This window comes from Heptranchias perlo, chromosome 10, assembly GCF_035084215.1.
Source record: "Heptranchias perlo isolate sHepPer1 chromosome 10, sHepPer1.hap1, whole genome shotgun sequence".
Lineage (NCBI taxonomy): Eukaryota > Metazoa > Chordata > Chondrichthyes > Hexanchiformes > Hexanchidae > Heptranchias > Heptranchias perlo.
In genome coordinates this window covers 60,936,335-60,963,012 of record NC_090334.1, presented here as the reverse complement: position 1 = coordinate 60,963,012, position 26,678 = coordinate 60,936,335, and the positions used below count along the sequence as shown (strand labels likewise).

At 42.5% G+C, this 26,678-nt stretch overlaps 1 protein-coding gene across 2 annotated transcripts in view; it reads right to left on the bottom strand.

Moving 5' to 3' along the window:
• The window catches only part of syt16 (synaptotagmin XVI), a 155,873-nt gene that overhangs the window by 38,234 nt on the left and 90,961 nt on the right, over positions 1–26,678 (bottom strand). The window contains exon 2 of one of the 2 annotated variants that reach the window (XM_067991915.1): positions 14,625–14,804. In XM_067991915.1, coding sequence (XP_067848016.1) covers positions 14,625–14,804 — 180 coding nt within the window. Of the gene's footprint in view, positions 1–6,664; positions 7,380–14,624; positions 14,805–26,678 lie in introns of those variants that run through there. The other variant, XM_067991917.1, reaches the window with a different exon arrangement.

The following is a 26,678-nucleotide window of genomic DNA, read 5'->3' as shown; positions in this document are numbered from 1 at the left end:
CACTTACTAGTCATGAGTCAAATAAGGAACTGCTAAATAAAATGGTGCCTGAATTATCTATGAATTCTTTCTTTGATGTAAAAGCAGGCCCTTTGAAGGGAAACATAGAGTAAACCATGCATTAACGGTTAAAGAAAGTCTCATCTCAAGTGATGTTTGCATCCTTCCAATTGTAATAATTATTGACATCCAATAAAAACGATTATATGTTGAGGCCACCGTCATGGAGATGAATTCACACAGAATAGCAATGTGGAGGATCCCTAGAGACATAAACAAAGGACTGTATTTTGTGTAGCCCAATACATATTGAAACAACAAAAAAAATTACACGTAAGACATACATTTCCTATTGAATACAAAACCTAGATCTAATTGAATATAGCCATTAGTGATTCAGTGAAGCACCTGGACTCCTTTTCAAGCTAACCACTACTAAAATTACACTTCTATCTCTGTCTCACGAGACAAGAATTCTGTTTTCACCAAACTCTAATTGGCCTGTGTTCTTCCTTTTCCTGCTCATTAGTTTTCATCCAACTAATACTCATTTCTTGTATCCCTGCCGGTTTCCTGCAACTCTTCCTTTGAATAGATGTGATTTGGCCCTCATCACTTTCTTGTTCCACCCATGCTCTCCTAGCTCATCCACCTCCTTGTTGCACTGCTCCCAGTAGACTCTAAGCCCACTCTATTTTTCAGCTTTTTAGGGAGGCAAGGGAATGAAAAAAACAGCAAGTGAGGTCTCAGCACGCTTTGTAATCCTGGTTTGTAATTCCTGTAATTTACTCTGTAACCCAAGTGACCAGGCTGCCAATTACACAGTAAATGGCAACGGTTTATTTACTGGAACACCTGTTGCTTAGTGCATCTGCAAAGATATTGTTTTAATCAATTTTGTTCTGGTTATAAAAGCATCAGGGAAGTACAGATGAGGAATGACAATAAATGCTTAGCTCTACATGGTTGATCTGTTACATCTTGGAGCACTGGCTTGTGCTGACAAAATCAGAAAACAGAAGAACCATTGGCAAATTTACTGATGGCACTGCAGGTCTGTTTTTAATAGCTTCACACGAAATCAAAACTCTACTTTACATGTACTTTGCCGATGCAAGTATAACCCATTAAAAAGAGAATTTAAAGGTTTTGTGATCATTCTAGGCCGATAACATTGTATTCTGACAATTTTTAAATTACATCATGTTTTGAGGAGAAACTAAGACAACTGGCGAAATTGGTATTGGCTAATATTTTAGTACTAATTTTCCACTCTAAGTAACAAATAAGTAATTTATTAGGAAATAATTCTTTATCAGAAAGATTAGCTCCTGTGTTTTAGTTTATGGTTCACACATCATAAATCCCAGATAGCGTCTGAAATGCTGCAATCTACTTTTGATATTTTCAATTATTTAAGTTATTGACTGATCTCCAAATGGCTGTGAAATCTATTTGTTTCTGTTGCTGTAGCTTTCTTTCATTATTTGTGATTATGCTTCGTTCCACTGCTATAGTTTTACTTTCTGTATTTCTGTTTCTCAATTTATCAGTTTCCCCTTTGGTCTTCCCATCTAAGTTTAACTATTTTGTTTGATTTTCCTTCATGTTTTAACCCTTGCACTGCATCAACGCTGCCATTTTCCCAATTCACTATCTGTCTCTGTTTCATTTTCATTGCACTATCCCCATTTATGTCAAAGTCCCCCTCTGTTACCTATATTTTTAAAAATACCTTAGTATCTCAATTCAGTGAGCATTTCCTCAAACTTTTTCTCAGCTATAACAATCCCCAGATTTCTTCAAATGCCATTAATCTACTTGCTTGCAAAAATGAAAACCATTTCAAAATCAGGCGAGAAAGAAACATTCGTATGTTAAATACTCTATTCATCCATCAAAATATCTGAACAGCTTTATGGTTTCTGTATTTTTTTGGCACGTTCTCACTTGTGGGAGTACAGAGGAAAACAATCCATTAGATGAAGGAAATGTGCAGAAAAGCATTGTAGCCTACAGGAAGAATCCAATAATGATCCAGGAGTGCTGTCACATCCAGGTGTTCTTTCAGTCAGATTTTGCTCTGTACTTCTGACCACGGAGCTGTGTCTAGCGCCTTCAAATCTAACAATGATTATCTGAAAATAGTTCCAGGATGGGGGAAGGGAGTAGAGTTGCTAAACAATCTCCACAAGATTTGGTTGATTTTGCTAGAAAATAATTTGGTCTTTGAATTTCATGCAGTGTCATATTTGCAGTTTAAGTCACAAGATTTTGTACTGAACAAGCACAAAATATGGCAGTTTTTTCAGTTGTTCAAATTGGCTCAGGTCACAGTACATTGTGTTCTTTTGTACAGAATATTCCGTATAACATAAGTTCCAAATGATGTGTACCACCACTGTGTAGGTGAACAGGGGAAAAACAACAGTAATATAAACAGTGAATAGTTACTAATAGGAGATCCAAAGCAAATGGGTGAATTCTGGAAATCTGAAACAAAAACAGAAAATTCTGAAAAAACACAGCAGGTTCATCAGCATTTGAAAGCTCCAATGAAGGGTCTCATTCAAACAAGTCTTATTATATTTTCAGCAATTTCAGTGACTAGGACTTGCATTTGAATGGCATCTTGCCACATCACTCATAAAGCACTTCATATACACCAAATTAACTTTGAATAGTTACTAATACTGCTTCAAAATAATAAAAGATGCATTCACATCCACAGAAACATGTAGACATCTTGGGGTAGAGTTTCTGCTTTGGATGCAATCGGCAATTGGGCACAAATTGCGCCTGAAAATTTCCACTAAAATGCATTAACTTAATCACAAACGTAAAATCTTACATGAATCGGCGCAATCCGGCAGTTTAATAGAGCTTATTATTATTTTTTGCAAAAAAAAATTAATTGATATATTTAAGATGTATTTAAGAGTGGTAACCTGGTGTAGTTTTATTAATACAGTTGAAAATGGGTTTATCACAAACAATAAGTATTTTTAGTAAGTGTCTAGTCCTTCACCTGTGAGTAACCTGATTTTAAATCACTGAAAATGAATTTAGAAACTATACTGAACCATTCACTACTTTCATTGGTGTACACTAGTCAGTTTCTTAGTAAATTTATATTTTTTAATATTTAAAAACGTTTAAAACGTGCCTACTAGTGCCTGTGTGCCTAAGAAAACAAGCTTAATTTGATGACCTTCATTGAATGGCCGCAGACGGGCGCAATTGGTGGAAACTTGCTATCCTCGTTATTTCGATCGGCGAGAGCATGGCCAGTTTTGTGGACGGGGTCGGCTTCAGCACAATGATTTTTGAACCAGCGCAAAAGATCGCGGAAACTCGAATTACGCTGAACATAATTTATGCCCAGCGTACATCGAAATTCCTCTATCCTTTGCGCTGATCCGGATGAATTGCGCTGTAAAAAGTCAGTGTAATCAAACGGAAACTCTGCTCCGTTAGTCCTTGAGTGTATGTAGAATACATAGGTGTGGTAAAGAGGACAACATTATGGATGTGGGACTCAGGATTCAGATCTGTCTTACTGTAGAATTGGTCAACCATGTATATAGAAAAATCTTGATACAATATAAAAACCTGGCATAGCTCCTCTATCAAGAACCGGTTGTTTTCTACACTTCAGCCAATTTCTTACCATTGCTAAGATTTTCCCTGAATTTCCCACAACTTTGAGTTTGACTAAATAATCTTTCATCCGGAACTTTATCAAATGCCCTTTGGAATTTTGGGTGCACCACTTTGTAGGGCTTTACACAGTCTACTTGGGACATCACTTCCTCATAAAGGTCAAGGACATTGGTCAGGATACCAGGTTCATAAGTCCTAGTCCAAAAGGACATGATTGGCAACAAAATTATTTGTTGCCAATCATGTCCTTAGATACCTATGGGTGGAGTCATTTTATTTGAGGCCATCTGCAACAAGAAAATAATGGTACACAGTAAGACAGCCCATAGCCCAGAACAAAAACAAAATACAAAGAAACAAGTGGAGTATAAAACAAGTAAATGAACTGATGCAACATTTCTATCTCATTGTGTAGTGGTTCGACCATATCTGTTTTTTCTATTTTATTTTTTTGAGACTTGCTTTGCTGTATGTGCATTGTGACAGTGTCAGTATTATGTTTCACTGCTTTCAGCTCAATCTTGCTCTTTCATCCTAATTGCATCACAACTATCAAATGCCAACTCGTAACAGAATTCAGTCCTAATCCCAACCCCAATCCCAAAATGTGATTGGATGTACAGTAAACCACAAACAAGATAGAAGGTGGTTCTATTTCAGGAGTAACACTCTCAGGTGAGATCACAAGCTACTGCTGTTTATTATATATAAAATGAAAAATAAAACCATAAGTCACCAAAGACTATTTTAATGAGACCAAAATACCCAGTCCCTAGTACTTGAAGAATAATCCCCAGTTCCCTGAAAAATATTGATTCCTAGTCCCAATGTTCTCTCAGTTTATGAAGCAAAATGATATTGGTATTAGGTCATACTGATAATCAAGATAATTTCTAAAAGATCACTTCTAATGGCAGTGCTACAATATTAACATTTATTTTGTTTAAATCTAAAATTGGATGTCAAACCACTTAATATAGATACTGTGAGGTAACTGACACAAGTTTCAGGAATCTGGTCATTATATATTCACTCACAGTAACTCTTCTGCATACTAAATTTCCTTTAGAGCTTGCTGTACTTGAATGTGTTTTCCATTACAAAATGACATTGAAAAAAATTAAATATCATTAAGGCACAGCACACAAAAACAATTGGCGAAAGTTACCATTAAAATTGAAATCATAAATGATGATCGCGGACAATGGACAATAAAGCTGCAAAGGATTAGCTGAATAGTATTAACAGAGGAACCCCATCAATGATTTAAGTATAATCTGCAGATAAGGTTTGCAGCAACACTTGTTTGGAAGCTCCAAATCACTCTTGAAAATATTAAAGTGAAGGAAAGAACAACTTTCTTTTGGGCTGATTAGTTCATCACTTGAAAACAAGACGACAAAATTCGACTGGTGTTATTTTAACGTGGGAGGTAGCCCATTTAATTTTAATGAGTTATCACTGGCATTAAAATAATGCCGATTGGAAATTCAAAGAGTCTAGGCTCAGTAATTGCATTTCATTATCTATGTACTAGAGAGTGAGCCTTTGGCTTAGTGGTAGCATTTCCACTACTGAGTCAGAAGGTCATGGGCTCAAGCCCTACATCAGACAACAAGTGGAGACTAGAATATGGTCTCTTATTACTGGGTTGTCAAGCAGCAGGGCACTCGTGTCTGGATAGAGTTGCCACTGGCTCAATGGTAGTATTCCCACCTCTGAGTCAGAAGGTGAAGGCCTCAAGCTCCACTCCTGACAGCTCCGGCAAGTGGAGACTAGAATATGGTTGACATCCAGCAGGGTACTCGCGTCTGGATAGGGTTACCAGTGACTCAATGGTAGAGTTCCCACCACAGAGTCAGAAGAGTTAAGTACAGACCCTCCTCTAGACAGCTCTCGCGGGCGGAGACCGGAGCGCTGGCTCTGAATACTGGATTGAAGACCAGCGGGGGTACTTGCATCTGATGGGTGCGAGTAGCCATCCCTCATCATAAAGGGTGGGTGGAGCTCTTTAGCGTTGATTGCAGCCCACTTAGGCTCTGAAGATAAAAACTGTGAGGAAGTCAGCGGGAAACTTCCTCAGCTACTCTTCACTAGTAAGTGGCTCAAGAATCTCATGTGTATGAGACTTGAGCTAGGACCTGACCAAGGACAGAACACAACGGACATATGGACCTATGTACTATTGTTAAGTAAGGGCTAAGTGTTATTTTAAAGATCAACTACATCCAAATTAGAATCACTTTTGAGGCAAAAAGCAACTAACCTTTTTGTAAATCTTTTGGATTTGTTTGCTTTGGATTTTATCAGACAGTTTCCTTCCCTTAGCCTAGTGCAAGATTCAGCAAGGAGCTAAAAAAGGCTGGCACGATATTACTCTGTTGGCGGGTGATAATGAGGCTGAGGATGTGAAGCAAGTACTTCCCATCTGTAGGGAACCTTGTTACTATAATTGTATGTGTTTTTCTTAATTAGTTATTAAATCTAGTCTTGCAAGACCAATAATTCAGATACAGAAACAGTAAAGTTTTGGACGGCTATTCAGCTTACAAGATATAATGGCAACAGAACTTTGCACCCTCAATGATTTCACCATCTCCCAACAACAGAAAAGCATCATGCGTAACTGCTGTAAGCAGTTTCCAAAATCCAACAGCACTAACTCATTTGGGCATAAAAAAAGAATTTCCATAACAATTGATTAACTTTCACTTCACCGCACTTACAATCTAATATTAGTTACATTTTAAATACCTAATCGAGATACAAATCCGTATAAAACAAAATACAATTCAATACATTATGACCAATTACACGTTACGTGGATTTTTAAAACACACTCCACCTTCCTTAAATCATCCCAAACTTTAAATCAAAAATGGGTGAAGAGGACCCCAAGATCTGAGACAGAATGAACTGAAAAAAGATACAAAAGGCAGAAGAAAGTGTAATTCATCCACATATCTGATGCCTTATGTGCGAGCTTTTCTTCTCTTCTTACCTGCCTGAAATTTTGTATCAGTTCCATGCTTGTCATAATCTGCTTCACGCTTCAAATTGATATAGTCGTGATCAGATCCGGCTTGATTATTCAAATTTTCCATTTCTTCAGGAATGGCAGTCAGACAATTTAGGGGTTCATCATCATACAGATACTCGTTGCTATACATGTTGCCCTTTACAACAGTTGTACCTTTTGAATCTATCCCATTGCATGAAAATGAGGAGAATTCTCCTAAATCTTCATCTTGCAAACTGTGAGCATCTAACTGAAGACTCTGAATTGCATCTTCATCATGATGATGCAATCCCATTTCAGCAGCTTGATATTCTGAAGGTTCCAACCCACCAGCAGTTGCTGCTTCTAAATCACCATCTGTGTATTTTTTGCCCTGAAAATCATCATCGTCAGCATTTAAAACTGAATCCGTTTTTAGGGCTAGGTCTTGCTCCTGATCCTCTCGCTCTGCTTTTGTTGAGGAGCTTGAAACTCCAGGGTTTGACGTTTGATTAGATGCACCTTGATGAAGATTTAGAAACGTGTTGGAAATGGAGTTCCCAACTTGTTGAACTGATTCAGACATCTGAGACATCCAAGCAGAGAAAGACTGCAAGAATGGACCCTCTTTCGGAATTTCTTCAGAAGCCATGACTAATGGAATGCACGATGCTTGATCACCAAATGGTCCAGATGCTTTAATTTGTCAACATGCCAGTTACTTTGTTGTGAGCTACAGAATGAGGATCATAATCAATTAAAATCTGCACATCTGTCACGCTCAAGAAACAGCCACTACTCCTGCAAAGTGGGGAAAGACACTGCGACAGAACAACGGACTAAAAGAGAAATAAGATGAGCCAATCACAGCAACCAAGAACCAGAACCAGAAAGAAAGGTTTACTTATCAAAATAGGTCAACTTAAGGTCCATCTAGAGAAAAATCAATTTCATTAATGTAAGAGTTTTGCTTTATGTAATTCACAGAATTTTCTAAGCAAAAAATAACAGGATATTCTGGAAAGTTGACTAAAATATGAATTCTATAGCACTGATTCTAACACAAGGCAGCCGGCTCAACTCATCACAAGAATTAGAACACTGACTCCAGATCTTAGCACAGCTGTTAGATATTGGAGGGGGAGAGGTGTTGAGCAGGCGTGAAGTTCATTTCCCCCCCACCCCTCCACCCATCCAGTGGTTTCATAAATTAGTCTGTTATCCTGCCTGCTCTGCTAACCAAGGAATAGCCTACAAAAGGGGATGGCAAAGTCATTCTAAATCAACAAAACAACGCTACCTCCCTTTGCCCCACCATTTATATATATGGCTGTGCCTTCAGCTGCCTTGCCTCCATTTCAGAATTCCCTTCATAAAACCCTCTGTCTATCCACCTCCCTCTCCTCCACGAAAACCCTTTTCAAAACCCACCTCTTTGACCATTTGGTCACCCCTGCTAATAATCTCCGTGAAGCGCCTTGGGACGTTTTTCTTTGTTAAAAGTCGTAACATAAATCCAAACTGTTGTATTTTAAATTGGGGAAAAGCAAGTCGCAGAAACAACCCTAACTTTTAAATTCTTTACAGAGAGTCTTTGTGTAGAGAAGACAATCATTTATTTTATTTGTCCCCCAAAAATTTCCTTCTTATTTTCTGCCCCTTGCTCCTGATTTTCTGGTGACTTTTTCTGGTTACAGTTCCACAGGTGGTGGAAGCTCTCCAGTACCGTGTATGTGTTACATATGGGCCCGAACAGTGAGTGATAATGGGGTAATCAGCAGAGGCCAAACAGCAGATCCCAAACTTGTCATCAACCCTATTTTATTTGAGAAGTGGTTGTAATTTCTCAAGAGAACTGGGAATGAATATCAATGCTCTTAATCACAAATCATTTTATTGCCAGATCAGTAATCAGATGCCAAGAACAGTGGCAACCTCAGTTATGGCTATGAAATGTTAGCATATTTTGAGAATAATGCTGGGTTCTGTTACTCGGTGATATGAAGTGACACCCATTTTTTGTATAGAGTCTTCCACTTAAAAAATAAATCAGCTTCCCCAAGAGAATGAAGAGGACAATTTATTTTCTGAAACTTTTCATTATTTCAATAATTGTTAAAAACTTAGTTCATGGACAATACCTTCCATAAGGATGGGGCAGTGAATATGATTACACAGACTCTCCATCGTTTGAAATGGCTAGTCATTCCTAACCTTATGAAGAAGCTGAAGTATCCCTTAGCCATCTGTGATAAAAGAACCAATTTCACAATGTACTAATTTCATCTTCATTTTTCAATCTAGGGGTATGTTATTAATCTTTGTTCAGAGAGAATGCTATAGTTATGAGCAATGTGTGTGATGAGAGGCCACTTTCTACATGAACAGTATTTTCATTATTTCTTGTTCCCAAACACATTTTATATATAACATTGCATATATGTGCTAGAAAAATGCAACTTTGTAACTTTCGAAAATCCCTGCAGTTTATGGTTGTCTTTCATCTACTGAAAGTAGTAAAAAGGAAATACTTTCTATACAAAACTACATCTAATCTACCAGCACTGGTGGATTCCGTAGCCTACAGTTTCTGGTACCTGTAGATTTGCCTTCATTGCAATCAAACTCAGCTGCTGTACTGGCGTCTTTAGGTTCTTTGCACCCCCACCCCGATATTCATTCCACAGTTAAGAGAGCAGTCCGACCACCTTTTACAGGTCTCTGTTAATCCTGCTGTAGAGCTGGTAACTAGGATATGCATGAAGGCAAACGTATGTACTTGAGTAACTGGCTCTCCAATTTCCCCTACCTCCCACTCGGTGGAGAATTGTCTGCCTTTCCCTGCCCCTCCTTTTGACAGCAGCGCCAAGATCACAAGTCCACCACATGGAGAACAGCAATGGTAAACTTGACCACTACAGGACACACTTGTGTCGGCATGGTGTCACTGCACTAACTATTCCAGTTGCAACATTCAATTTGCTGCAGTGATTTCATAGCACAAGTCAATGGGCTACGATAAACAACTTGAAGTTACAAAATAGTTACGTTGCCTTTGCAACAGGATAGTGATCCAGGATGTGTAAGTGGCTATAAGTACAATTTGAAGCAACAATCTTACCCCATGATATACAAGTAGGGCTACCAACCCTCCAAGATTGGTGTGGAATCTCCAGGAATTGAAAATTGATCTCCATGATACTGTTGTAAGCAACCCAGGAGAACAATCAGAAGGGCATCAAATAAAATTGTTTTTATTCTTCATTTTCTTTGAACTCTCCTGTTTATTAGTTGTAAAAATATTAGAGGTGGGAAAACAAGGCTGTTTGACTGATAGTCAAGAATCACCCAATTGGGTAATGAAGTCTTTTCACTTTCCAGTTGGTGTGGGAAGGAGGCGCACCACGACGATGGACGTTTTGGGCGACCAATGGCTGGAGCGTGGGGGCAGTGGGAGGTCATGTGATGAAACCTTCAGGAATACATTCAATCAGAGTTGGCAACCCTACATACAAGCAGAAAGGAAGTTTCAATTTTGATTTGAAAAAAAAACAGCTTTGGAGTGCTGTCAGTGTCTTTTAATTACTGGTATTGTATAGCTCCTGCTCTGTAGTTATAGAAAATACATTCATTTGTTGCAAGCATCAAAAGGAAGTTCAGTTGTCCAGGGTCAAAAAGAAAACCTCTTTGTTACTGAATACAGAAAAGGAATGACATAACCAGTCATTCTCAGTGAATATTGCAATGCAACGAGTAGAAAGAAAATTGATTTTTATGGAAACACGTTGCAACTGTGGGGAGGGAGCAGGAATAATAATGGCCGTGTCCAGAACTAAATTGACACCCTGGCACTGGGAACCACCTGAGGGATAACTACCCCAATCATAAAAGAAAAAAAATGACCGTCCTAGTCCTCTCAGATCCTGTGGAATAAAATGCAAATCCCACAAAATTTATACTCTTATTTTACACTTATTAAAATATACCTGAGTGAATTCCAAAGAACCATTTGCACACTTAATTCTATACAGTTATACTGCTATTGACCAAGGCCTCTTAAAAAGCATTATTTGAGCATTAGTACCAGTAATCAGGAGAAATGGTTAGTATTTACAATGTTCATCCAACCCTACATTTCAATCCTCAGGGCCACAACAGTGAACAAAAGCAAGAAGTACATGCTCCCCTTAGGTTATATTATCTGGGCTAAAAAATCAAATCCCTTTAGCATATTATAGGCACAAACCTGGTGAAAGGGGCTTTGAAGGTATTGAGTCCAGGTACTGCAGGGTCAGTGGAGATTCTGATTGGTTTTTGTTTTTATGCAATAGCCATGGGACTATCTTCATGTACAGATGTAGGGATAGACTTACCTGCAGTTATTATCCAAAGATTTCAAGTCGCGTATTGCCCATTTGCTCTCCAAATCCTACCACAGAACAGAACTTAAAATGGTTTGTGTTTCTGCTCCCCTGGTGTGAAGCACAACTTTTAGTTGTGACATTAAAAATTCAGTTAATTTGATGGCATGAGCAGAGGTGGGCAATACTGCATGAATGTTAATGTCATTTAAATTAATTATTGGTATGGTGAGAATCACAAATGTGCTCTGGAAGGAACAGCCTGACATGGTAGAGGAAGGCCAAGAGGTCATTAGCTTCCCAGTTGTAAGAGTTGGTGGGGGTTACTTTAAACAAAGCTGAAGGAAATTGTTGCCCTCAGGTTTTTAAGTACAGAAAATCCAGCTTGCATGTCAATACTTTCATGCAACTCTTTATTCCTAGGAAGATTGGAGAACAAGTGGTACACCAGTGCAGAGAACAGACCACTGTACTCAGAGCAGGAATGAAGCATGTCAGCAAAGATTTCAATCTGCCGTTTCATAGCACTTCATCAGGAAAACATTGAATAGAATAGAGTCAGGAGTTTTGTTCCTTTTTCATTTCCTATTTTATTCCTTCTCCTGTGATTTTCTGTTTTAAACTTAAAAATCAAGCAAGGAGTTTTATTCCAACAGTTTTTTTAAAAAGGAGTCAAATTTCTTGTGCTGCAAGATTTGTGATTTTGTGGGATTCAAAAGATTGAATTATTTAAAATAAAATGTGAACAATGAAATTCAGGTGCAAGTGTATTTTTCCTAAAACAGGAATTATAATGTGCCCCATTTTGTGTACCAATGGTACAGTCCTGAGTCATATGAGCAGGGATGTCCTAAGTTGATCTATTGCATGATCTTAGTCACCATGGCAGTACAAACACATCAATGGCCTCAGAGTGTTTTCATGCTGTCAATGGAGTGCCAGGAAAGCAGTGTTCATCCACACACTTACAGTTTGTGTTTTCTTTGGCAGTGCGTACCAGTCTCTATTGGGTCTGTTGGAGGATCCAGCAGGAAACAAGCCAGCATTTTCCATACCTCTAATGGCAGTTTTCAGGACTCACAAAATGTTAGGCCCTGAACGCCTTTGAAAACCAGAAGTTTGTCTTCTTTACACTGATAATGGACCGTCCGCAGCACGAGTACTGTGTGCCGGCTGTAAACGGCCATTGGTGCCGCTAGCCTGGGAGAAGGCAAAATTCAACCGGGGTTTCCACTTCTGATCGTTATCTGGTAACCGCTACTGGACTGTGTGTGTGTGTGTGTGTGTGTGTGTGTGTATGTGTGGCAGTTGAGCAAGGACAGGATCTGGTTCAGCTGTGATGTCCCCACAGTTAAATTGTCTGCTGACACTCGTGCTTTGGGTTTCCTATATACAGCCATTGACTACAAAAGCAAGAAGTCATGCTGTAATTCTACGTTAGTTAGGCCAAGGCAGGAGGTACTACAAACAGCTCTGGGCACCCCATTATAGAAAAGATAGTGAAGGCATGGAAAAATACAGTGAAGATTCACTAGAATGAGAGCAGGAATGAGACGTTATAGTTATGAAGACTCAAAAATTGGAGCTTTTCTCTTGGAACAGAGAAGGTTAAAGGAGGATCTAAAAGTTTTCAAAATTAAGAAAGGTTTTGAGAGAGTAAGTAGTGTAAGATTGTTTCCATTGGTTGGTGAATGGTAACAGGGATTATCACTTGAACAATGGGGGCAATTTAGAAGATTTTTTTTCTTGAAACAGCTATTAGAACATGGAATGCTTCACCACAAGTGATTATTGAGGCAGAGTCTATAAAATCATTTAAAACAGAATCAGATAACTATTTGAAAAGGAAGAATATAAAGTGAAAATGGATCAGTCAACTTCAGTTGAAGAGCTAGCACCATCTGAGTATTTAATCAAACAAAAAATATACCAGAAAGTCCAGTGTACAAATTGCACCTGTCTATATAGCAGGCCACACCACAATGGGCAGAATGGTCTCCTTTTGCGCTGTGATTTCTATCATTCTTCTATGACGTTAGGTTTACACATGAAAGTGGCCAGAATTGTAGGGTGATCAAATTTTATGAGATCGGCCAGCAACCATGGAAACATAACTATGAGTATGAGTCACCATCTGCAGGAAGGGAGGGGCAGAAAAAGAAGAGAACTGGGTGAAAAGAAATCAAGCAACTATAAAATAAGGTGCGGCCTGCTATATAGACAGGTGCAATTTGTACACTGGATTTTCTGGTATATTTTTTGTTTGATTAAATACTCAGATTGGCAACATAACTACAGTAGTATGCCGACTCGATTGGGCTCACAGCAGTGTTGATCTCAAGGCCATGTGACAACTTTAAAAAAACATTTGAACTTGGCAGTGGTTGAGCTGGTGAATTAGTATGATTACCCTGCCCTGGCACCACCTCATAAGAGCACAGAAATATGAGAGTGCAATTTTTCTGCATCACTAAATTCACATTATTGTACTGCTGATGTTATTGTGCACCAGTGCTGCAGGCAAAAACTTAGACGAGTGTTCAAGGGCTTGTCATAGTGCAGCTTGTTCTAAAATGACACAAAAATCATTTAATTAACAATAAATTAGACAACAAAAAATTGATCAATATTTAGGAGCTGCTGCTTTGTGGCTAAGCACATTTGTCATAACTGAATACAAAAACAAATCAGTGAATACGGTTTAAAATAAAACACTGCAGCAGTTAAATGTTAATTCTTTCATGCAATTTATGGGGCCAAAGTGTAAAATAAATCAACGACAGATATGAATTGCTTATTTTAAACTCCTTCATAACATTACATGAAGTGCAGATCAGGCATGCTATAGAAAGTCTTCCATTAGAAAGTCTTATTATGGCTGAATGTTCCATTCCCTAATTACCTTTTCAGACTTCCTTAATTAGGGCCTCGGTGGCTCGAATACACATATTAGAGACAAACATTGAACATCTTCATATGATATCACTCTGTCCACTGTCTTAACAGCTATCTTAACAGAGACGTTAACCCATTTATTTTAAATGCCTTGGTTAAAATAGCAGACTTAGGAATCTTAAAGTGTTCATCTGCTGGTATCATCAGGAATCATTTCTAACTTATAGACAGGAGAGGATATTACAGCTTGGCATTTTTCCATAAAAAACTTTATCATCAGTACCCATTTTTAAAAGTCAAACCATTAATTTGTTTTATAAATAATTATTAATTTTAACATGCTGCTTTGGCTAGATTTTTCACAGTTCTGTTTCAATAACAATGCCATCGTTGTGGGAAATGGGTTTGAGGCATGGGCGAGCCTGATGGTTTATGGGATTCTGTTCTATGCAGTTGAAATGAGACAAGTGCTGAAGTGATTAGGGTTACTAACTAATATTGATTCAGTTCCCTCAGGCAATCACATTCAGTCATTTCCCCAGGTTAAACCTAAACAGATACACAAATAAACAAAAAGATACAGAGTTTGATCTGAATTCTTTTTCCTGCTTTTTAAAAATGTACCACTATGAAATGCATTGTTCAAACATATCCTAAAAGGAGACCCCACAAACATTCACCATCATATTAATGTGGAAGAAACTCACCAAGGCCCTTGTGGATTCCAGCTTTTTCCCGTACCCGCTTCTTTTTTCGCTTCAGTTCAAGACATGGGAGTCCACCAATTTTTTCGAAACACAGTTTTTTGTTGATGAAGAGGAAGAGAACAGCCAGCAAGACAACAAAGACCCCAACTGCTGACAAGAACCCAATGGCCTCTGGTGTGACTGCAGGGAGAACAAAAGTAAAGGTAATTAATGGAGAATCAAGTTATCTCTCCCTGCCCCTTTATTTGCTCCCTCCCCTCAATAGCTTCTTCCTCCTGCCTCTTTGCAATACATCATTCTCTGAATGGAGAAGCATGTCACCTGCTTCTAGCCTTCTGCTGTCTCTTAAGCCAGCTGGCTGAAAGTACTTAACAGTGGACCAGACATACTCCCTGCACAGGAGTGTCTAGCCTCTAATTGACATCTCCCAATGATGACAAAGCAATTATCAAGAAGTCATAGGGAGTCATGTGCAATAACTCTTGTCCCATCAGTCCCTGGCACACAGTTCTTGAGGGCACAAAGTATTGTGCCACTAAAATATGAATTTTTAAAAAACATGCAACATTTCAGAGAATCAAATGTTAAAGATGCGTGGTCTCAAATTCACATTAAAAGATTGTGTTGCGTTAGAAGATTTTTTTAAAAATTAATTAATATTTTAGTTATGGGTAGATTGGCTTAGGATGACTCCTGGATCAGAAATTTTAAAAGAAAATCATTTTGTATTTCTCTTTTTACAAATATAATTATTTCCGTTTTTCTTTCCATTCATGCTGGAAACCTGAGAGAAATGGCCATTCCTCATGGTGAGAGTCGGCAAGCGATTTAACCATGGAGAACATCACAGTTGAGCCTAAACTTGTGTTCATCTGACGTTCACTTGCACTAGGGGTTGGCTCATCCATGTATTACTGTCAGAGAGGCAGCAGGGGAGTGTAACAACAGCTTTAACATCAGTGGAGCTGGAGGAGAGGGAGAGCTGGATATCATCAGCATACATATGGAAAGCCAGTCTGTGTGGTTAGATGAAGTGGAAGGGATCAAGGATTGACTCTTGGGTTACACCAGAGGTGATCAGGCAGACATGGGAAGAGAAACCATTCAAAGAGATCCAAGGGGTGATTTTCCGCCTTTGCTGCTGGTGGACAACCGGGTGGAAGCTACCCACATGAAATTAAATGAAACCAATATCCTGGTCTCAACAATCCATCCTGGTAACCGGTTCCAGCTGTTGACCACCTGTGCGTAAAGAACATCCCAAACTTCCCCTTCACAACTTTGAACTTGTGCCCTCTTCTGCTACTTACTTATCAGGGTCAATTTTCGGATGGCCGAGCGGGTGCGTTCGTGGCGGGGGGGGGGGGGGGGGGGGGTGGCGGCTCCTAAAATTGGGGATTCCCGGAGCGGGTCCAGAGCCCGGCTCCAACCTGCCCACTTCTGGGTTCCCCAATGACGCGAATCGGTGCGCTCGCAGCCCCCACATGCAGGACTCCCAACGGCAATCAAAGCCGGCGGGATCCCACTTAAGATCATTATCTGGGTACTTGAGGTCGTTTACAGACCTCATTAGTTGGAGATTTTAGGAGGATTCGGATTTTGGACTACCCAGAGTGTGTTTCCCATGCTGGGGGAAACACTCCCTGTTTAAATAGACGTGTTGCAGCCAGCAGCCAGTGGCAGCTGCAAAGGTCCATTTAACAGGTGCGGGGTAAACCCTCATTCATTGCAGCAGGGCACTCTGTCACCTCAGACAAAGTTTTGCCTGCCACACTGTTGTCTCCACACTCTAAATTATTAAATCATACCCTAAACTCTGCTGTCCAAACACATTTACCTACTTTGTGGACCCCCTCACACTCACACCGTCAGGATGGGGGTCGGGGGGTGGGGGGAGTTCCATTGCTACATTCATCACTCCATTGGAGGACAACCAACATCACCAGCCTCACCAGGCACGCCGTCCACCTCCGCCACGTGGAGCTACACAACACAGTGCTGCACAACAGGCACCTGCAAAAAGTAGTCATCCAACTACACATACACCCACTGTAGGGTGACCCAATGGGTGGCATCAAGGGTGTTCATGGAGAAGGACATTATTGCACAAGCCAGTCAAGAATGGCCAAGACGTGGCAGTAGTGGTGACAATATAATATGTAAAGTGAGTTGATCAGAAATCAAATATAAGTAAAAACCATGACAAACCCTCAAACACCCTTGTGCATTCCCTTCATGCTCACGACATGTTTGCCTTACGCTTCTTACTACACATACGTAATGCATGCCCTGTGGCTGCAGCACAGGTAGTGGCAGGTGGGGTGAGGCTGACCGTGAAAGAGATGCATGAGAGGGTGAGTATGAGATAGAGCCATGAGATTGTATGAGGATTGGGTTGAGTGGTAGTGGTGGGATGAGTACTGGCGAGGTGAGTAAGTGCAGGTAAGATGAGGATGAGCTTTGAGTGGGTGTGAGGAGTGATGTGATAGAGTAGTGTTGGCAGTGCAGAAGGAGATGTGGGGTGGGGGCGGTGATGTGGCAGATGGAGTGTAGGGGAATGAGTAAGTGTACTCACTTCGGCTGACCTACTTAGGTCATTGCAGCGCCTCCTGCACTGTATGCAGTTGCGTAATATGTTGGTGGTGCTGGTGACCTCCTCCGCCACTTCGAGCCAGGCCTTCGTGGTGGCAGAGGCAGGCCACTTCCTCCCGTCCGCCGGTGAGAAGATCTCTGTCCTCCCCCTCCTCCTCATCCAGTAGGACCTGGAGTGAGGCATCATTAAACCTGGGAGCAGCCTTCCCTCTGGACTGCTCCATGCTGTAATTTTGCCTGTTTTCTGCAGCATCAGTCAGTGGAGGACTGCCCCTTTAATTAGGGCACCTCCAGCTGACAGCCTATGATGCGGGTGCGCAGTCCGCCCGCTGCGCTGCTTTCCAGCGCGAAACCTGGAAGCCAAGGTAAGTGGCTTCAATTTACTTACGATCGCATGGGGAACCCACCGATTTTACTGCCCAGTTGACCCCCCGCTGGCAACCCGCCTCCCTCCTAATATCAGGCCCATCATATCTGGGAGTAATTCTTTACTTTTTCTAATTAGCTTATATACCTTCAAAAGGTCCCCACTAAGATGTCTCTCTGAGGCCGAAGACATTATCTTCTCCCCACCCCCCCTCCACTGCCCCCCCAAGAGTCACACTGGCATTCTTCTTCTCTTCCCCCTCCCCCACCACCCAGTTCACTCTGGCACACTTCTCTTTCCCCCCAGTTCACTCTGGCTTTCTTCTGCCCCAATTTGCCCCTCACCACCACTCCTGGCTCCTGCTTGTTGCTGCTGCCCTAGTGAATAGAAAAATGCTGCATGCTACAGTTAGGAATTTCTAAGCCCACAGTCTATTACCAGAACAGGAATTCAACTCCCCAGGTGTCAATATTTATTTTATAACTCAATATAGGCACCAGATTTGTTTCCTTCAGCATGCAGCAAAGTTCAATCCCTAACTAAAGCAACAGAAGTTTAAGGTAGGAGCCGAGAATGGCAGTGAGGGAGTGGAGTGGAATCATTACAATTCAACTCATGGGGCAACCTCCATAAAGTACAGGAAGCCTGAATGCCGGTTGATTGTCATCTGCAAAAAAAAGAAAGAACTTGCATTTAATATGGTGCCTTTCACACCCTCAGAGTACTTTATAAGCAATGGAGCGCTTTTGAAGTATAGTCACTGTTGTAATGTAGGGAAATGTGGCAGACAATTTGTACACATCAAGGTCCCAACAACACTAATCTGTTTTAGTGATGTCGGTTGAGGGATAAATGTTAACCAGGACACCAGGAGAACTCCCTGCTCTTCTTGCAATAATGCCACAGGATCTTTAATGTAATCCTAAGAGCGCACGCAGAGCCTCGGTTTAATGTCTCAATCGAAGGACAGCACCTCTGACAGTGCACCACTCCCTCACTACTGCACTGTAGTGTCAGCCTAGATTATATGCTCAAATCTGTGGAGTGGGGTTTGAACCTTCTGACTCAGAGGTGAGTGTGCTGCCACGGGCGCAGCTGACTAACACAAATGTCCATGTAAAATGCAGCTGGTTGGCATGTCTGATTCTGTTTATTCGCTGGGTTTGTAGCCATGGGCAGAATGCAAAACACGTCTTTAATATAATGCTGGAACATCATACGATCACTGACACTCTGAATTTTCACCTATGTGAAATAAGAACAGTGTAGGAGTGAAATTATACATCACCCCATAAAGTAATCTCTTCAAATGTTTTCATACCATTCTAGGTCCCCAAAAGACTGATGATATTTTCCCTTTCATGCTAAACTGCTATTTACATGCCAGGCACTCAACACTACAGTTAAATACTAACCTGCCAGACTTAGAATTATGTTGTAGACTGATGTGTGGGTGGAAATTTGAATTATATTGTGTACCTTGATAACGACTATGAAAATGATTAATGGCTCATTTAAGATTTCACTTATAGAGTGAGTTTGTTAACCCTTTTTGAATACTGAAACTGTGCTCCAGCTTTTGAAGTAGGTAGCTTCTTCCATGGGTCAAGCAAATTGTCTAATGAGTGCCTTAGTCATACAATAACTTGCATTTCAACCAAGAAGCTACCAGGATCAATCCCTGATCTGTGATAAATTGGCTGATCTAAGCCAGGGTGATGTTAGAGGTGCTACAATAGGGGTTAGAAAAAGAGAGCAAAAAAAAATTGGTCAGGTTTCCCACTCCTCACCATTATTCAGCAGCCCCTGCTAAAGTGTGGACAGCAGTTAAACATTAGAACTTAAGAAACTGGAGCAGGAGTAGGCCATACGGTCCCTCGAGCCTGCTGTGAGCATTCAATAAGATCATGGCTGATCTTCGACCTCAACTCCACTTTCCCACGCGATCCCCATACCCTTTGATTCCCCTAGAGTGCAAAAATCTATCGATCTCAGCCTTGAATATACTCAATGACTGAGCATCCACAGCCCTCTGGGGTAGAGAATTCCAAAGATTCACAACCCGCTGAGTGGAGAAATTCCTCCCCATCTCAGTCGTAAATGGCCGACCCCTTATCCTGGGTCCCTGGTGCCCCTAGTTCTAGACTCTCCAGCCAGGGGAAACAGTTTCTCAGCCTCTACCCTGTCAAGCCCTCTCAGAATCTTATATGTTTCATTGAGATCACCTCTCATTCTTCTAAACTCCAGAAAGTATAGGCCCATTCTACAATCTCTCCTCATAGGACAATCCTCTCATCTCAGGAATCAATCTAGTGAACCTTCGCTGCACCGCCTCCAAGGCAAGTTTATCCTTCCTTAGGTAAGGGGACCAAAACTGTACATAGTTCTCCAGGTGAGGCCTCACCAAAGCCCTATACAATTGCAGCAAGACCTCCTTACTTTTGTACTCCAACCCCCTTGCAATAAAGGCCAACATACCATTTGCCTTCCTAATTGCTTGCTGTACCTGCATTTAACTGTCTGTGCTTCGTGTACAAGGACACCCACATTTAATAGCTACGCACTATTTTAAAAAATATTATGTTTTTCTGTTCTTCCTACCAAAGTGAATAACCTCACATTTCCCCACATTATACTCCATCTGCCAGCTTCTTGCCCACTCACTTAACCTGTTTATATCCCTTTGCAGACTCTTTGGGCTTGATTTTCGCACCCGCGATCAGGTGCGTTCATGGCAGGGGGGCTGTGAAAATCCGGGATTCCCGGGGTGGGTCTGGAGCCCGGCTCCAACCCGCCCACTTCCAGGTTCCCCAGTGACGAGCTGACATGCGCGCGCAGCCCCCGCATATGAGACTCCCACTGGCAATTAAAGCCGGCGGGGTGCCACTTAAATTACTTAAACAGGTACTTCAGGTTGTTTACAGAACTGATTGACCTGATATTTTAGGAGGGGTGGGAAACACTCCCAGTTCAAATGGACGTGTTGCAGCCATCAGCTGCAAAGGTCCATTTGACAGGTTGTGGGGGAGGGGGGGGGGGGTGGGGGAGACCCTCACTCACTGCAGGAGGCCACTCTGTCACTTTGGACAAAGTTTGGCCTCCACCACCCTCCTCCTAACAATCCTCCTAATGCATAAACTTGCACACTCACCCTGGTGTCCAGACATATTTACCTACCTTGCGGACCCCCTCAAACTTCCGGATGGGGGCCGCTGTAGCTGAAGTCATGACCTCCTCGGATGGCGAACAGCATCACCAGCCTTGCCGGCCATGCCGTCCACCTCTGACACGTGGAGCTCCACAACAGAGTGCTGTGACACATCCACCTGCACAGCAGAGAGAGATGCCTCGCAGAAGGCACTACCCTCGCCACAGGGTCTACAGACCAAGGCTCAGCTTCCTGGACCTCTCCGAGCAGCAGTGCACACGGAGGCTCAGAGTCACTCAACATATAGTCATGGACATCTGCAGCCTCCTTCATGCCGAGCTGCTCCCAGCTGGCCTGAGCACCATCTTCTTACCTGTCGCTGTCAAAGTCACCACTGCCCTCAACAACTTCTCCTCCGCATCCTTCCAGGGTGCAACCAGGGACATCGCCGACGTCTCTCAGTCATCTGCACAAAAGAGTCCTGCAAATACACCTACACCCACTCTGCAGTGACACAATGGGTGGCATCAAGTGTGCGTGTTCATGGTGAACCCCATGAAAGGGACCTATTCCACAAGCCAGTCAAGAATGGGCAAGACATGGCAGTAGTGGTGATAATAATAAGATTTATTGTGCATGTGAAACAAAACAAATATAAATAAAAAACATGACAAATCATCAGACACCCTTGTGCATTCCCTTTGTGCTCACAAAACCTTTGCCTTACGTTTCCGGGAACCCCTACGTGGTGCTACCCCTGTGGCTTCAGCAGAGGTAGTGGCAGGTTGCTCTTGTCCATGCCCTGACCGATGAGATGCTTTGGGCTGATGCCCTCTGGGTTTGGGTGCCCCTGAGGGCCCCTCCAAAGACTGCTCCACCTGCACCTGTGCAGGGGCAGACTCGGCCACCTGGACAGGGGGCAGCATTGCAGGTACAGGTTGAGAGGGGGGCAACGGGTGAGACGTGGGAGCTCTTTGAGTGGCATCCCCACTTCCATGTCCCCCTTCACAATCATCCCTCTCCTGGCCCAGGCCCACATCACTCCTTCCACCCTGCTGGACGGTAGTTTGGAGGACTTGTGTGAGGCCTTGGAAGGCCACCTGTAAAGTACCTGTCAGCCTGTTCAAAGCAGCAGAATGTTGCTCACTCTGAATCCGAACGGCTGTTGTGAGGGCCTGAATGGACTCATTGTTGAGCCATGCTTGACGCTCGAGCGAGGCTAGCCTTTCCTCCATCGCAGACATTCCCGCACCTACCCGCGATACTATCTCAGAGATGTCTTCACGTCCCTGCGACACTATCTCGGAGATACCCTCCTGTACCTGTGCCACCATTCCCCTCATGCAGGAGTTGGACTCCTCCATCCTCTGTGCGATTGTGGAGAGTACGCATGGCACCTGTTCCAGTACCTCGGCAATGTGCTGCTGGCCCTCGATGACTCTCCTTTTCATGGCTGGCCCCCAGGGTTCAGCATCTGGGTCCAGCTGAGCAGAGCCTGGAGAAGAGTGCTCCCACCGACGCGGACTCTCCACGGCTGCCCCTGCCACCAGGGTCTGCTCGTGCTCACATGTGCGTGGTGACTCACCATGCGCAAGCCCAACTAAGTGAGGACGGGGACCCATCGAGGAGTATGTATCTGCGCTGGTGGATGCATGGCTCAGATGTGAAGATGGACCCTCCACGGTCGCAGATGGGCCTGCAAGAGAACAGAAAGCAATATTAGGCATGTGGACAGATGTTGAGATGTTGCAGATGCCAAGTGATGCTAAGATCATTCGTTATCACGAGTGCTGAGTGTTAGCTTTCTGTCACCGGCCGCTTGTGCAATCCCAGCCTCGGCATCAGCCATACGCAGGCACTCCAGCGTGCGGCTGATGTCCAATGCCTGCTGCTCCGTGTCCGTTAGGACCACTTGGTGTGGCGGGCCCCCTCCGGTCCGTGCCCTCTCCCGGGCGTACTGGCATCTCTTCTCCTATCAAGGCAAAACGCAGAGGCGTGATTGAGTGATGGTTGCATGGTGAGCCGCTGCATGCATTGGTGTGGGTGGGGTTGAGCGTGTGGGAGATGCATGGGAGGGTGCGTGTGCAACATAGCCATGATATTGTATGAGGATTGGGATGCGTGGTAGTGTTCCAATGGGGACAGGGATGGTGAGTACGTGCAGGCAAGGTGAGGATGTTAGTTGAGTGGATGTGAGGAGTGATGCGAGAGCGTTGTGGTGGCAGTGCAGAAGGGTTTGTGTGGTGGTGGAGGTGATGTACAAGACGGAGTGTGGGAGAATGCGTAATTATACTCACTTTGCCTGACCTGGTTAGGTCATTAAATCTCTTCCTGCACTGCACCCAGGTTCGTGGCACATTGCCGCTGCTGGTGACCTCCTCGGCCACCTCCAGCCAGGCCTTCTTCGTGGTGGAGGGAGGGCACTTCCTCCCATCAGACGGGAAAAAGATTTCTCTCCTCTTCCTCACCCCATCCAGCAGCAGCTGGAGTGAGGAGTCTGAAAATCTTGAGGCAGCCTTCCCTCTGGCCTGCTCCATGGTTCAGCATTGGTTGTTTGCTGCAGGAGGAGCATTGGTGGACTGCCCCTTTAAATAGGGCTCCTCCAGCTGACAGACCTTGCTGCGCATGCGCAGTCCGCCCGCCGCGCAGTTAACCAGTGGGAAACCCGGAAGCAAAGGTAAGTGGCTTCAATTAGCCTGCAATTGCGTGCGGAGCAGACTGATTCAGACGACCCCCCGCTGAGAACCCGCCACCTTGCTAATAGCGAGCCCTTTGTATCCTCTTCACAGCTTACTTTCCCACCTAGCTTTGTATCATCAGCAAACTTGGATACATTACACTCGGTCCCTTCATCTAAGTCATTGATATAGATTGTAAATAGCTGAGGCCCAAGCACCGATACTTGCGGCACCCCACTAGTTATAGCCTGCCAACCTGAAAATAACCCGTTTATCCTACTCTCTGTTTTCTGTCCGTTAACCAATCCTCAATCTATGCTAATATACTTCCTCCAATCCTCAATCTATGCTAATATATTTCCCCCAATCCCATGAGCCCTTATCTTGTGTAACAATCTTTTGTGTGGCACCTTATCGAATGTCTTTTGAAAATTCAAATATACTACCATCCACGGGCTCCCTTTTACCTACCCTGCTAGTTACAGCCTCAAAAAACTCTAATAGATTTGTCAAACACGATTTCCCTTTCATAAAACCATGTTGACTCTGCCCAACCATATTATGATTTTCAAAATGTCCCGTTACCACGTTCTTAATAATAGATTCCAGCATTTTCCCGACGACTGATGTCAGGCTAACTGGCCTATAGTTCCCTTTTTTCTCTTTCTCTCCTTTCTTGAATAGCGGTGTTACATTTGCTGCCTTTCAGTCCGCTGGGACTGTTCTAGATTCTAGGGAATTTTGGAAGATCACAACCAATGAATCCACAATCTCTGCAGCCGCCTCTTTTGGAACCCTAGGACGTAGGCCTCAGGTCCAGGGGATTTGTTGGCTTTTAGTCCCATTAATTTCTCCAATACTTCTTCTTTACTAATCTTAATTACTTTAAGTTCCTCACTCTCATTAGACCCTTGGTTCCTGGTATGTTTTTTGTGTCTTCTACTGTGAAGACAGATACAAAATATTTGTTTAACGTCTCTGCCATTTCCTTATTCCCCTTTATAATTTCTCTTATCTCTGCCTCTAAGGGACCCACGTTTACTTTCACTACTCTCTCCCTTTTTAAATACTTGTAGAAGCTCTTACAATCTGATTTTATATTTCTTGCTAGTTTACTCTCATGTTCTATTTTCTCCCTCTATCAGTTTTTTGGTAATCCTTTGAGTCCAGGATTGGACTCAGCCTTGAAGTTCCCTATAGTCAAGCAGCCGGCTGACACCATCAAGGCTCATAACTAATGGCCATTCAAGCAAGGTACTAGAGAGTGACCATCAGCCCTGGAACCATCCTCCAGAAATGAGTCAGCACCTTCAGGAGAGGAGGAAGGAAACTTGGAAAGCGGAAGAAAACTGGGTGAGAAAAGGGAAAGAAAAACTGTATATTTTCTCATTGCTTCAGCATCAGAATTTTCTGGAAATATCATGTTCATTTGACAGTCTGAATGGCATTTGCATGAACACCAAGGCTAGCCACAAATTCTGTTACACTAAGAATAAACAATCTTATTTGAGAAAGTGTTGATTGGTGCCTGCTGAATGAATAGTGATAAACCAACTGAAATCTATTTCCCACAATACAATTATGGCAGGACACCAGAGGAATGATTTCACATGAACATGGCACAACACATTTAAGGCAATTTTCTTCTAAGAACCTAGCTTGTACAGTCTTTATTAATTATATTTTTATTGAACATAGTGAGAAGCAGCATGCTACCATTGCTGCACCCTTCCAAAGTAGTAGTTCCAGCAGTGAGTACAGGCCAATTTGCCACAACACACAAATTCACCACCAGTGCTTCTTGCAACATCTGATAGGATTTTCCTGATCCTGCCTCCTCCAGAACTGCATAGTAGTCCTAGGTACAATTTATTTTTAGTCTAGTCTCTGGACCTCAAGATTTAGTGTTACAGTTCATTTATGAGCTTTGGAAGAAATTTAGTCCTAATCAGTCCATGGGAACAGAGGAAGGTAGGAACAGGAGTAGGCCATTTAGCTCCTCGAGCGTGTTCCGCCATTCAATGAGATCATGGTTGATCTGTGGCCTAACTCCATATACCCGCCTTAGCCCCATATCCCTTAGTACCTTTGGTTAACAAAAATCCATCAATCTCAGATTTAAAATTAACAACTGAGCTAGTGTCAACTGCCATTTGCGGAAGAGAGTTCCAAACTTCTACCATCTTTTCTGTGTAGAAGTGTTTCCTAACTTCACTCCTGAAACTCCTGGCTCTAATTTTTAGGCTATGTCCCCTAGTCCTAGACTCCCCAACCAGCGAAAACAGTTTCTATCTATCTACCCTATCAGTTCCCCTTAATATCTTGAAAACTTCAATCAAATCACCCCTTAATTTTCTAAATTCCGGGGAGTGCAACCTTAGTAGTTTAATCTTTTGTTGTCAAATTTCTGTCGTGCTCTAGTTTTGGGGAAAATTTTAGCCAAAATTTAGGATTTTTTTTTCTTTCCATGTTTTCAGTCTAGCCTTTTCATGAATGTTTCAACATTCAGCTTTCAATAAAGGTCACTTCACTTCTCACTTAACAGGCTTCAAAAAATAATAATAAACCCTGAATGACAACTTTACTTCAATTTCCAACATCTCTTCCAGAAATTGTGGACTACAGACCAGCATTCTTTCAGTTCTTAGGAATGACTTGAGTCTCGGATTCAGTCCTGTCTCCTTATTTCAAATTTCAGTCTTCATAAGAAATTTGGTTTTAATTTTAATTTAGTTGATGTAAAAAACACTAATTTTAGGGTGTATTTACAAAAAAGGGGTGATTGCCTGAACACAGTGAATATATGTTGCAGGAAAGGATGCTCCAGAGCATGGTACATTGGCGAGACCATGCAGACGCTGCGACAACGGATGAACGGACACCGCGCAACAATCGCCAAACAGGAGGGTTCTCTCCCTGTCGGGGAACACTTCAGCAGTCATGGACATTCAGCCACCGACCTTCGGGTAAGCATACTCCAAGGCGGCCTTCGAGACACACGACAACGCAAAATCGTCGAGCAGAAATTGATAGCCAAGTTCCGCACCCATGAGGACGGCCTCAACCGGGATCTTGGGTTCATGTCACACTACACGTAACCCCACCAGCGAACAAATGTTATCTGTTTTTAATATAACGGGTCATTGACTGTCTTCCTTATCTCTCTCTTTCTCTTTTTTTGGGGGTTTGTATATTCGGTGGCCTTTTTAGGTGACACCTTTCTGTCTGCTCACTGTGATTGCCTTGGCAACGGGCAGTAATCACCAGGC